The 13,883-nt window shown below is 45.2% G+C and overlaps 1 protein-coding gene across 7 annotated transcripts in view; it reads right to left on the minus strand.

Annotated features, from left to right (window-relative positions):
• kalrna (kalirin RhoGEF kinase a) overlaps window positions 1–13,883 on the minus strand; it is a 1,017,450-nt gene that overhangs the window by 562,118 nt on the left and 441,449 nt on the right. For all 7 annotated transcript variants that reach the window (XM_085986273.1, XM_085986275.1, XM_085986274.1 and 4 more), the window contains exons 6-7: window positions 6,810–6,932; window positions 3,536–3,727 (exon numbers count right to left, since the gene is read on the minus strand). In XM_085986273.1, coding sequence (XP_085842399.1) covers window positions 3,536–3,727; window positions 6,810–6,932 — 315 coding nt within the window. The remainder of the gene's footprint in view (window positions 1–3,535; window positions 3,728–6,809; window positions 6,933–13,883) is intronic.

The raw sequence follows: 13,883 nt of genomic DNA on the forward strand, positions 1-13,883 counted from the left end.
GACCGATTGAAAATGGACTTTTAAATTGATAGCAATGTTTTAAAAATTGTTGCAATATTATAGTATATTGTTTTAGTTGAGAGATACTTAATACTTATGCGTAATGTTATTATTTGTTGTTGTTCATTTAGTATTGTGTTATGTAAATAGTTTTATTCTCGTGCATAGTTTAGTTGTAAATAATTAATTGTAAATTGTAAAAGTTATTAGGTTGGAGTATATTTTAAAAGGAGGGGTGAATGTGGTGATTATTCCTTGATTAGTAAAAGTATTGTGATTCTTTGTTTGTTAACTGCCTTGGGATATGTGTTGTAATCTCATTGGTAGTTGATGATCACATGATGTGTTGTGGCTACCTTAAATTCAGTCCTTTTCTAGCTTTAGTTGGGACTGGATGTGGAAAGATATGCTGCTGATTTTAAAGTTAATAAAGCCTAGCTTTGGAAGGCCAATCTATTCTTTATTTCAGGGGGTAAGGAGAGAGAGAGAGACAGTGGGAAGGAGAGAGAGGGAGAGACTGGGGGGAGAAGAGAGAGACTGGGGGGGAGAGAGAGCGAGAGACTGGGGGGGAGAGAGAGAGAGAGAGACTGGGGGGAGGGAGAGAGAGAGAGACTGGGGGGAGAGAGAGAGAGAGAGAGAGACTGGGGGGAGAGAGAGAGGCTGGGGGGAAGAGAGAGATGGGGGAGCGAGAGAGAGAGAGACTGGGGGGAAGACAGAGAGAGAGAGACTGGGGGGGAGAGAGAGAGAGAGAGAGACTGGGGGAGAAGAGGGAGACGGGGGGAAGAGAGAGAGAGAGAGAGACTGGGGTGAGAAGAGAGAGACGGGGAGAGAGAGAGAGACTGGGGGGAAGAGAGAGAGAGAGAGACTGGGGGGGGAAGGGAGAGATGGGGGGGAAAGAGACTGGGGGGGAGAGAGAGACTGGGGGAAGAGAGAGAGAAACTGGTGGATTTAGTTCGGGATTAGCCTGGAGGAAGAAGGCGAGCTCTCCCTCCCTCTCCCACCCCTTCACTCTTTCCCTCCCTCACCCTCTCTCTCTCCCTCCCCCTCTCTCCCTCCCCTCTCTCTCCCTGCCCCTCTCTCTCCCTGCCCCTCTCTCTCTGCCCCTCCCTCCCCGCTCTCTCTCCCTCCCTCTCTCTCCCTCCCTCCCCCTCTCTCTCCCTCTCCTCTCCCTCCCTCTCCCTCCCCGCTCTCTCTCCTCCCCTCTCCCTCTCCCTCCCTCTCTCCCTCCCCCTCTCTCCTCTCCCTCCCCCTCTCTCCTCTCCCTCCCTCCCCCTGTCTCTCCCTCCTTTCCTCTCTCTCTCTAGCGCCTCAGGCCCAGCCCGACTCACCTGAGCTGAGCTCCCGCTGATGAGCTCCTGCTGCGGGCCACTGCCCCGGAGACACCGTGGGCGGCGTAGTGCCTGAGGCCCGGCTGGAGTCACCCGAGCTGAGTTCGCGCTGCGGCCCGCCGCCCCGGAGACACCGTGGGTGGCGTAGCGCCTGAGGCCCGGCCAGAGTCACCCGAGCTGAGCTCCCGCTCCCTCCGACCCGAAGAGCTCGGCAGTGACATCCTGCAGAGCGGAGAGGCCCGGGTGACAGGAGAGAGGGGAGAAAGCGGAGAGAAGGAGGAGGCCGGCCTTTACCAAGATGGCGGCGATGGCGGGCCGCTGGTTTGGAATCGGGCCCAGCGGGACGGGCGGTGCCTAGCTCGGGCATGGCTGGCGAGGAGAGGCTCAGGCTTCGAGGCCTGAGGCCTGCAGGCAGCTCATCCACCGTGGATGCAAACAACCCGCGAGCGGAGAGGCCGGGGTGACAGAAGAGAGGGGAGAAAGTGGAGAGGAGGAGGAGGGTGAGGGTGGGACTGGGGCCCATGGTCGGACAGAGGCAGAGTTGCTCCATCACAAACAACAATGGCCGCCGCTTGCTTTTCAGTTTGAAGGATTAGGCCCCGCCCACACACGCCATGAAACGCCCCTCGTGACGCAGCGCGCTCCCCCCGTAGGATTGGTCAACCTTCACGTCACTCAATGCTAATGAGCAGATTTCCCCCGTATGATTGGCCAACCGCTAATGAGCGGAATTTTGAACGTTTTTTGTCTACTGTCCGAACAATTTTTGTCTGACCAAAAAGTAAATACACCTAGGACACCCTCCTAATCATAACCTTTCTTTTGATATAACATATGTGTCGGTACGCTCTATAACTTTTGAGTGATGCCCAGACAGACAGACAGACAGACACCACTATCCTTTTATATATAATAATAATGTCCCAAGGTGCTTCACATGAGCGTTATCAGACAAAATTTGACACCGAGCCACATAAGGAGATATTAGGACTGGTGACTGAAAGCTTGGTCAACGAGGTAGGTTTTAAGGAATGTCTTAAAGGAGGAGAGGGAGGTAGAGAGGTTTAGGGAGGGAATTCCAGAGATTAGGGCCTGGACAGCAGAAGGCTCGGCCACCAATGGTAGAGCAATGGAAATCGTTAATGCGCAAGAGGCCAGAATTGGAGGAGCACAGAGATCCTCTCCGTTATTTTCACAAATTACAGGCAAGATTATTGGATTTTGGTTTTCACAGAAAAATGGACTTAATTGAGGAATATGATCCCCAAAAGCCTGAAATGCAAAGTAATTTAAAATATTCAGTCACAATAAAACAGTAGCCCTGCTTATAATATTCAGGGTGTTTTGCGAGTTTTCGGTATTATTTTAGGTTGGCAGAAATAGATTAGAGACTCAACACATGGTGTAATCACAAGCCCAAACTTGTATGCTACCATTCCATGGTATTGCACATGCAAAACAATAACCTCCAAATGCCCCTTTAATTGACATTTCAACATTGTAATTAAATGTTGAGTGTAACATGCTTACTACTTAAACACTCCCAACAACGAGAGTGATTGGTTAATTAGAACTTGACAAATATATACAACCCAAGGGGACATGCATAATTACAATCATTTGTACCAGCATTATTCTTGTGGGGGAGTTTGTGTTCTTTTTAAATCTTTTTATGTGGATAAAAAATACTTTCCTTTTACAATAAGAATTGGGAAGGGAAAGGAAAAAGGTATTTCTTGTACGCGTATTAAAAACATAGGAATTCTGGATGGCGACTTAGGACTTCATAATTCACAGCCTCTAAAAAAAATTGAAACAATTTTAATCTCAAAGATTGAATCGAGAACATGACAGCCATACAGTACTTCATAAAGCTGACACTTGTTAGAACTCTGTAAAACAGGCTCCTTGGTTCCAAAAATCAATTTCTAAAGTAATTACCACAAACCTTTCAGTAATGACTTCAGTACTTGTAAAAAGCACATTACACGGATGTGTCCTTTTAACAGTACAGCCTGGAAAAAACATGAAACAGGGATAGTTTCATTTGAAAAGATAAAAAGATATTTGCCATTATTAGCATTAACCTTCATCAGTAAAACAGTATGAAGTAATGCTGATCCTATCAGAAGAGATTTTGTTTGTGTAAATAACCATCCTATGCCGATTCTGAGATACATGTGCACATTCTTTATCTTGAAACTCACCTGTTCAGCCTTTTGGTGAAATACAGCAGACATTGCCAAGATAGTGCTACGCTCATCTAGAGCGGCTGCAAAGCTCTTCCACTCTTGATCAAGTTGGGCAGATATCTGCTTGATCTGCTGAGATGCATAATGACCAGCCTCTGAAAGCCTGGATGCAACAGACATGATGCGATTGATGTTGACATATGCGTTCTGAAAAGGCAGAAGATTGCCAGTTACAAAATTAACTGAAAATGTCATGTCACCAGCTCCATCCATCAAGAATGAAGCAAAATAGTTAAGTTAGTAAATTAACATTTCTAAATTATTTATGATGTGGCTCAGGCAGTGATTCTCCCTTTTCAGTAAATGAAAGCATAATCCCAAAAGAACACTTTTCCTATTCATCTGCAATTATAAAATGTCACAATAATCTGTTTTTAAAGGAATAGATCAATAGTAGATTCAAAGGAACTATATTAAATAAAACAGCACAATGATAAGAAGAGTTTTACTGTTCCCATTAAAAGTAAAAATTATAATACACACAGACAAATCATTAATTTCAAATCTGAAAGCATTAACCTGTGGCATGTATTAATAATCTAAGAAAACAAATTCCTTATTGGCTTGTTTGAGCAAAATTAGGTGTCCATTAAATGTAGTGCATACGCTGTTCCGTGAAATCAAATCTGGAATTGTTATGTCATCAGACTACCTCACTCTTGCTGTGGATACATTCTATGCCTACCCAACATGTGGCATTTGGGCTCTTGTACCAGGGGTACAGTAGTACCCATATACTCTATTAAAATGTTCTGGTAGGGGACATTTAATTCTCTGTTTAGTTGACAAAATTGGGAAATTGGTGGCTAGCTTCTACGAACTGGCTGATCAAGCTGATTGGGCCACAAATGACTGCTGCTTGTGTTAACATTTCATATACAGTGGTCACCAAAACATTCAACAAATGTTTTTGATGGATAGTATTCGTTACGTTTACCGGCTTCACATATACTCAAGATACTGGGAAATTTCAGAGCTATCAGAATGGCAAATGTTCACTGACCAGTTTGAATGACTGCTTAATTTTATAAACTGTTGAAAGATTTCCCAATTTTTCCAACGAAACAGAGATTAAAGTGCCCTTTCCCCTACATTGCATATTTGGCTGCCAGCAAATTTGTCTGCACAATGACTTCATGTTAATAAATTCATATTGTTTTAACTTTCCCCCCATTATAATGACGAGTAGGTAACGAGCTTGTACTAAACAGCCATTAAGTAGACTGATGAGGTTTGTAGTTTGCCAAGCCATTTTCCTTTCACAACAGCCGTGAAATATCAAGGGTATAACAGGCCATTGGAGAATCTGTTCACAAAGTAAAATTCCCAAAATGCTGCCTTGGGTGAGGAAGCAGTCTTAAAATACTTTCTGACAGCATATCAGGGCTATATGAATCAAAAAAATACATTTAAAAAATCCAGTTGAAAGAGAATCATTTTGGTCATACCTGCAATTGCAGCCCGTCCTCTCAAATCGTGTTAAACATATAATGGTAGTTGAAGCACACTGCTTCAACAATACCTCATAATTAAATAAAGTTAATGACAGCTAGCGCTTGTGGGAAAATTCAATTTTTGCTTGCCATTGAAAGTTGGATCGTAGGAACAGGAGTAGGCCATTCAGCCCCTCGAGCCTGTTCCGCTATTCAATTAGATCATGGCTGACCTGTACCTCAACTCCATTGCTCCATATCCCTTGATAACCTGAGTCTTAAAGTTTCAGTTGACCCAGCATCCACAGCCGTTTGGGGGAAAGAGTTACACATTTCCACTACCCTTTGTATGAAAAAGTGCTTCCTGATTTCACTCCTAACTGGACTAGCTCTAATTTCAAGATTATGCACCCTTGTTATGGATTCCCCCATCAGAGGAAACAGTTTCTGTGTCTACCCTATCGAATCCTTGTATCATTTTAAACATGCCCAAAACTGAAAGCAGTAATCCAGATGGAGTCTGACCAAGGCTCTGTACAACGGAAGCATAACTTCATCACTTTTGTATTCCAACTGGAGACAGCTCTTGTTATCATAGTGGAAATTTTGCTCACAATATTTCTACAAAGCACAATCAAATGGAAAAATTATTTTTTCTATAAATTACTAAATGACTAAAATAGAATTATAATTATAGACATCATCTCCTCAACCAAGTTTAAAAAAAACAATCGATTGTTTGAACTCAATTTTTTATATCTTAGCTATTTTGTATTTCTATGGAAATATAATAGAAGACAAAAATGTACAATATATTCTTTTAACAAAGAGAAGACCATTTAGATTGCATTATCATCTGTCCAGTTATTGATATCTATGGGACATTGTTGGCACAGAATGACTGAAATGTTTGCCTAACTATCACTCCAACCTGAAAAAAGGTAACTCACACTGGCCGGGATTTTCCTGTTTCCCACCCGCTTGGTGCGAGGGGGACCCGGTAGATGGCTGGAAACCAGGAGTTCCAGGTTTTTAACTCCACAGCGTGTGTGTGACATAATGGGCGGGTTCCCTGCCTGGAAAGTCAGCTTGATTGACAGGCTGGCTTCCAGTCGGGCGGGGAATACAGGACACCGCAGCAACAGGTAAGTGTTGGGTCCAGGTGAGGTTGTGGGGTGTTCCAAGCCCGGGGGGAGTCCAAGCCCGTAGGGGGGTCCGATCCCCCGGGAGAGGTCCGATCCGTGACCCTGGGGGGTGCGGGCTGCTGGTGGTGGAGCTTGGGGGGCCGGGAGGAAGCACTTCTGCTCCTCCCGGCCCACAAAAATTGCTTCCTGAGGCTGTGGCTGCTTCGTTGCATTTACCGGGAATCCCGAGCCCCAGGATCCCCGGCCACCTACAGGTAAACCTGCAAAGCAGGTTGGAGTAGAGGCTTCAGGCCTCATTATCATATTTAAATTGCCAACCCGCCTCTTGGCAGCGAGTTGGCTTCCCACCCCCCGTCCCGCCTGAGTGAAAGGTGAAAGTTGTCGGGTTAGAGGCGGGTTTTAGAGTTTTCCAATTTTCATTTCCCCGCCCACCTCCAACCCACCCAATTTTTCCTGCGAACATTCCCCCCATTGTGTATGAAGCTCCTTGAAACATTTTGATGCGATAAAATACAACATAAATAGAAACTTTTTTTTAATACTAATTATTGTTAGTTCGCAAGTATTTTCTGAGAAATGTAGTTAAATAAGCTAATCATCATCAAGGAACTTTTATATCTTTCTCTTTCATTACAAACTATAAGTGCTTACCATTGAGTTCATAGCAAAGTGGTTGTGCTGGGTCTGTAGATCCAGAGCATGCTGGTAACTCACCCCAATCTCTGTATGACTCTGAAGGAACAACTGCTTGTTGTGGCTAATCCAGTCAAACATCTGAATAAAACAAGAATTGGTTAGAGCAGATTTGGTGATGAAATCTGATCTCAAGATGTTCACAAACAGCTGTTACATATCCTGATTGTAGGAAAGAGATAGGCAAATAGGCAGAAATAAAATGAGTGAGAGCCACATAGCAAGAGCCAGACATACTGTGAGAGACAGATAGCGAAAAAACAGAAAAAGTTATGGATCGATGGAGAGAGACACAGATGGAGATTATTTGCTACTAGGGACTCCCAGCATATCAGTCAGACTGTTTTGAGGAGTTGGATCATGTGCCTACAAAAAACAGCTGTATTCACATGCAAAATGATTATGATTTGCACAAGAGAAATGGTTTGTTCTTGAAAGAAAGAAAGACTTGCATTTATATAGCATCTTTCACAACCACCGGACGTCTCAAAGCGCTTTACAGACAATGAAGTATTTTTGAAGTGGAGTCACTGTTGTAATGTGGGACACGCGGCAGCCAATTTGCGCACAGCAAGATCCCACAAACAGCAATGTGATAATGACCAGATAATCTGTTTTTGTTATGTTGGTTGAGGGATAAATATTGGCCAGGACACCGGGGATAACTCACCTGTTCTTCTTTGAAATAGTATTTTACGTCCACTTGAGAGAGCAGACAGGGCCTCGGTGTAACGTCTCATCCAAAAGACCATGGGCTGGATTTTGTCAATGGGGACGTGATGGAGGCGGGACTCCCACTTTTTGGGTTGTAGTCCCGCCTCCATCGACTTGTGGCCAACCCACGCTATTTTCCCTTGATTGACCTTGTTAAGCCCGCCCAGCAGGCTCAGCAGGCCAATTAAGGGACACCTGGTTACTGGTGATGTCAGTGATTGACATTTCATCTGTCAGCTACTGACAGACCGCATTGCGGCGCTGGAGCTGCGATTGGATGCATACTGGAGCGTTCACGATGCTCGGGACGTCGTGAATAGCACGTTTACAGAGTTGGACACACTGCAGGTATAGGTTGGACAGGAAGAAAGGGAATGGGCGACCAACAGGCAGAGTACTAGGCGCAGGCAGGTAGTGCAGGGGTCCCCTGTGGTCATCCCCCTCTCAAACAGATACACCACTTTGAGTGCTGTTGGGGGGGGGGTGGCTTATTAGAGGAAAGCAGCAGCAGCCAACTTCCTGGCACCAGGGGTGGTTCTGCTGCACAGCACGGGAGGAAAAAGAGGGGTGGAGCTATAGTAATAGCGGATTCTATTGTAAGGGGAATAGATAGGCGTTTCTGCGGCCGCAAGCGAGACTCCAGGATGGTGTGTTGCCTCCCTGGTGCAAGGGTCAAGGATGTCTCAGAGCGGCTGCAGAACATCTTGGAAGGGGAGGGTGAACAGCCAGTTGTCGTGGTGCATATAGGCACCAACGATATAGGTAAAAAGCGGGATGAGGTCCTAAAAGCGGAATATAGGGAGTTAGGAGGTAAATTAAAAAATAGGACCTCAAAGGTAGTAATCTCAGGATTGCTACCAGTGCCACGTGCTAGTCAGAGTAGAAATAGAAGTATTTTCAGATGAATACGTGGCTAGAGGAATGGTGCAACAGGGAGGGATTCAAGTTCCTGGGACATTGGAACCGGTTCTGGGGGAGGTGGGACCAGTTCAAACCGGGCGGTTTGCACCTGGGCAGGGCTGGAACCGATGTCCTAGGGGGAGTGTTTGCTAGTGCACTGGGGGAGGGTTTAAACTAAAATGGCAGGGGGTTGGGAACCTGAGCAGGGAGACAGAGGAAAGGGAAACAAGGATAAAAGCAAAAGATAGGAAGGAGAAAAACAAAAGTGGCAGTCAGAGAAATCAACGGATTAAATCAAACGCGGCCACAGTAAATAATAATTCTAATAGGTCTAAGAACATTAAAAAAACAAGCCTGAAGGCTTTGTGTCTTAATGCGAGGAGCATTCGTAATAAGGTGGATGAATTGGCTGCGCAAATAGAGGTAAACGAATATGATTTGGTTGAGATTACGGAAACGTGGCTCAAGGATGGCCAAGGCTGGGAACTCAACATCCAGGGGTATTCAATATTCAGGAAAGATAGGCAAAAAGGAAAGGGACGTGGGGTAGCATTACTGGTTAAAGAAGGGATTAACACAATTGTAAGGAAGGATATTAGCTCTGATGATGTGGAATCTGTATGGGTAGAATTGAGAAATACTAAGGGGCAGAAAACATTAGTGGGAGTGATATATAGACCTCCAAACAGTAAGGCGGAGGTTGGGGATGGCATTAAAAGGGAAATTAAAGAAGCGTGCAATAAGGGCACAGCAATCATCATGGGTGACTTTAATTTACATATAGATTGGGCTAACCAAATTAGTAACAATACTGTGGAGGAGGAATTCCTGGAGTGTTTACGGGATGGTTTCCTGGACCAATATGTCGAGGAACCAACCAGAGATCAGGCCATCTTAGACTGGGTATTATGTAACGAGAAAGGATTAATTAGCAATCTTGTTGTACGAGGCCCCTTGGGTCGGAGTGATCATAATATGATCGAATTCTTCATTAAGATGGAAAATGAAGTAGTTGACTCAGAGACTAGGGTCATAAATTTAAATAAAGGAAACTACGATGGTCTGAGGAGCGAGTTGGGTAGGATTGATTGGGGAATGTCACTCAAAGGGTTGACGGTGGATAGGCAATGGCAAACATTCAAAGACCGAATGGATGAACTACAGAATTTGTTCATCCCAGTTTGGCATAAAAATAAAACAAAAAAGGTGACTCAACCGTGGCTAACAAGGGAAATTAGGGATAGCATAAGATCCAAGGAGAGGACATATAAATTGGCCAGAAAAAGCAATAATCCTGAGGATTGGGAGCAGTTTAGGATTCAATAAAGGAGGAAAAGGGATTAATTAAGAAGGGGAAAATAGAATATGAGAGTAAGCTAGTAGGGAACATAAAAACTGACTGTAAAAGCTTTTATAGATATTGTGAAGAGAAAAAGATTGGTGAAGTCAAGCGTAGGTCCCTTGCAGTCAGAATCAGGGGAATTTATAATGGGGAACAAAGAAATGGCAGACCAACTAAATACATATTTTGGTTCTGTCTTCACAAAGGAGGACAAAAATAACCTCCCAGAGATGCCGGGGAACATAGGGTCTGATGAAAGGGTGGAACTGAAAGAAATCAGTATTTGTAGGGAAATGGTACTCGGAAAATTGATGGGACTGAAGGCCACTAAATCCCCAGGGCCTGATAATCTACATCCTAGGGTACTTAAGGAAGTGGCCCTAGAAATAGTAGATGCATTGCTGGTCATCTTCCAGAACTCGATAGACTCTGGAACAGTACCCATGGATTGGAGGGTAGCTAATGTTAACCCACTATTCAAAAAAGGTGGTAGAGAAAAAGTGGGGAATTATAGACCAGTAAGCCTGACATCGGTAGTGGGGAAAATGCTAGAGTCCATTATAAAAGATGTAATAGCAGAGCACTTGGAAAGCAGTGACAGGATTGGACAAAGTCAACATGGATTTACAAAAGGTAAATCATGCTTGACTAATCTACTGGAATTTTTTGAGGATGTAACTGGTAAAATAGATAAGGGAGAACCAGTGGATGTGGTGTATTTGGACTTTAAGAAGGCTTTCGATAAGGTCCCGCATAAGAGATTAGCGTGCAAAATTAAGGCACATGGGATTGGGGGCAAGGTATTGACTTGGATAGAGAACTGTTGGCGGACAGAAAGCAAAGAGTTGGAATAAACGGGTCGTTTTCCGAGTGGCAGGCAGTGACTAGTGGGGTACCGTAAGGATCGGTCCTAGGACCCCAGCTGTTCACAATATATATTAATGATCTGGACGAGGGAATTCGATGTAATATCTCCAAATTTGTAGACGACACAAAGCTGGGTGGGAGGGTATGCTGTGAGGAGGATGTCGAGAAACTCCAGTACGATTTGGACAGGTTGGGTGATTGGGCAGAAACATGGCAAATGCACTATAATGTGAATAAATGTGAGGTTATCCACTTTGGTGGCAAAAACAGGAAGGCAGATTATTATTTGAATGGCAATAGATTGGGAGAAGGGGAAGTGCAAAGAGACCTGGGTGTTCTTGTGCACCAGTCGCTGAAGGTAAGCATGTAGGTGCAGCAGGCGGTTAAGAAGGCAAATGGTTTGTTGGTCTTCGTAGCAAGAGGGTTCAAGTACAGGAACAAGGATGTCTTGCTGCAGTTGTACAGGGCCTTGGTGAGACCGCACCTTGAGTATTGTGCGCAGTTTTGGTCGCCTTATCTGAGGAAGGATGTTCTTGCCATGGAAGGAGTGCAGCGAAGATTCACCAGGCTGATACCTGGGATGGCAGGGATGACGTATGAGGAGAGATTGTGTCGATTGGGCTTATACTCACTGGAGTTTAGAAGATTGAGAGGGGATCGCATCGAAACCTATAAAATTCTGTCAGGGCTGGACAGACTAGATGCAGGAAGGATGTTTCCGATGGCCGGGGAGTCCAGAACCAGGGGTCATAGTCTAAGGATAAGGGGTAAGCCATTTAGGACTGAAATTCTCTGCCACAGAGGGTGGTGGAGGCCAGTTCATTAAATATATTCAAGAAGGAGTTGGATATATTTCTTAAGGCTAAAGGGATGAAGGGATATGGAGAGAAGGCAGGGACAGGGTACTGAATTTAGATGATCAGCCATGATCTCATTGAATGGCGGAGCAGGCTCGAGTGGCCAAATGGCCTACTCCTGCTCCTATCTTCTATGTTTCTATGTAAGAGCTTTTGACAGATGAAAAATAAGCGTTTGACAGCTCTGTGAAGCTGTCAAACACTGACAATCTATCTTCTAACTTGAGTCCTTCTACTCAGACTCAGTTAGAGATCTCTCCAGACCAGAAAGCAGAATGCTGCAGATTTTGACATTTCAGCGGCCATTCTGCTTTCTGTGCCGGTGGGATGAGGGACTCCCGAGACCTGAAGGAAGGAAGCCTGCAGGAGAAAGTAAAGGTAAGTAAAACATATTAAAACACTTTACACACACCTCACACACTTACCTCTGCACACATGCACCCATCACTCACCTGCATAACGGACATCTCGACCCCTCGCTAACTTGGCGTGGTTCGGAGCCGTCGGGAAGCCCACACTTCAGGGCTAAAAATAGGGATTAGGCAAAAAACTGCCTGTTAACTACCTGTTAACAGGCAGTTAATTGGCACTAATCCCCTTCCCGCCTCAGGGAGGCGGCTCCCAGCACAGGTCGGATACCCGCCTCCTGGGACATTGGCATGGAGGCGGGTTGGGGGCGGGATGGGTTCGTGCCCCCCGATTCTGCAATTTTCCCACCACTCCCGCCTCCAAGGGGCTTGGAAATTCGAGCCCTATATATCCGTGGTTGGTGGGGAAAAAGGAAAATAATTGCAGGTATTCTTTCAGGAATCTCAGATATAACACTGATTACACCATATTACAAGAATTGAACATAAAACTCTGGTGGCAAAAACAAGTGTAGGGCTATACAGACTGTTCAGCTTGCATTGTATTGGGCCATTACTCTCTATTTATGGCAAACTTTTGAAGGACACACCCAAGATTAAAATTATTTACTAATTGATATGCTTTTCCCACTATTTATTCCCCCGTCTCACATTTTTTGACCTTGCTTTTCTCTCCTAAAGATAGTTACTCATATTGGGCACAGTTCCATAGATAGTGATGACCATTCTTCATGTGTGAATCTGAATAGTGATTGTTAACAAGCTAATCAACTAAAGTAACCGTCAACAATAAAGACTAATCCTGTTCTCACCCAGCAATCTCACACACACTTTCAGCAGGAATGATTGGATCGTGATCAGGATCAAGAGCAGGAGCCCTGGATGGATTATTCACTTTCTACCAAGGGATGCTGAGGCCATGTGTAGTATTTCCAGAAATGCCCTAACTGAGGTTGGGGGCTGCAGCACAGGCCATTCCTCAGCCGTGAGGGTGACACACGACTTGTTCTCAGCCTCTGAAAATGCCACTCTTTGTGAAAATGAGGTCTCATTAGCTGTGTTTATATCAGGTTCCGTGCCCCGGTTCTCACTCAGCCAGCAGCAGCCCCAAGTAAACATGCTGGTAAAAACATGGCATCCCGGCGATTGGCCTTTGCGAGTTTCGCAAGTTTACCTTGAGGATGCTATTGGCTTTGTAACAGTCACGCGTCAGGAACAAGGAGCCTTAGTACAGATTAGCATGCCTCAGAAGAAACAGCTGCCTGTGTATTTCCACCCCCAGGACATTTTCTTCCCTGGGCTAACTACGGGCACAGGCCCATCCCTGAAAGGGCTGTGCACTTAAAAACTGGGGAGGAAATCAGAGTGCAGCTGCAGACATCTACGGCCAGGAGCTGGCGCAGAATCGGGGCCTTTTAGCTACTGCTGGAGAGTCTTTCAAGTAATTCGGTGTGGGGAGGGAAGGGCAAGGGGGATGTAACATTAAAATAAAGCTTGCCTGTGAGTCTTCAGTCTTAGCCCTGGAACCCCAGTGGACCCTTAGGTCCTGGGGTAGGCCTGTACACCAGGATCCGCAGGCGCTCCTACGCTGGGGGAATCCAACAATCTCAGCCATCGCAAAATGAGGCAGGAGGCCAAGAGCAGCACCTCCTGCCTCATCTATGCTGGGCATGCTCCTACTACAGCTGCAGTCACAGTGATTACCATGCAGGAGCTCCGGGAAATCTCAATGAATGCAAAGGACCTGACGTAACAGATGGCCACTCCTTTTCCCTCTTCACTGTGCCTGAGGAACGCCAATTCCCCAGGCTTGGCGATGGAAACCTACCTCTTTAAGTTCCCCCCGCCCTCAGAGGAAATGGTTAACTCTGTTTGAGCTAACCCTACTTGAAGAAACTTGAGTAAAGAATGTCAAGCTGTTAACAATACTAGAATACAGTTATATATCTAACCATTGCACAGTATTGATTATATGTGCACTGGA

This window comes from Somniosus microcephalus, chromosome 4 (assembly GCF_052327205.1).
Source record: "Somniosus microcephalus isolate GS21.2 chromosome 4, FLI_Smic_1.0, whole genome shotgun sequence".
Classification (NCBI taxonomy): Eukaryota; Metazoa; Chordata; class Chondrichthyes; order Squaliformes; family Somniosidae; genus Somniosus; species Somniosus microcephalus.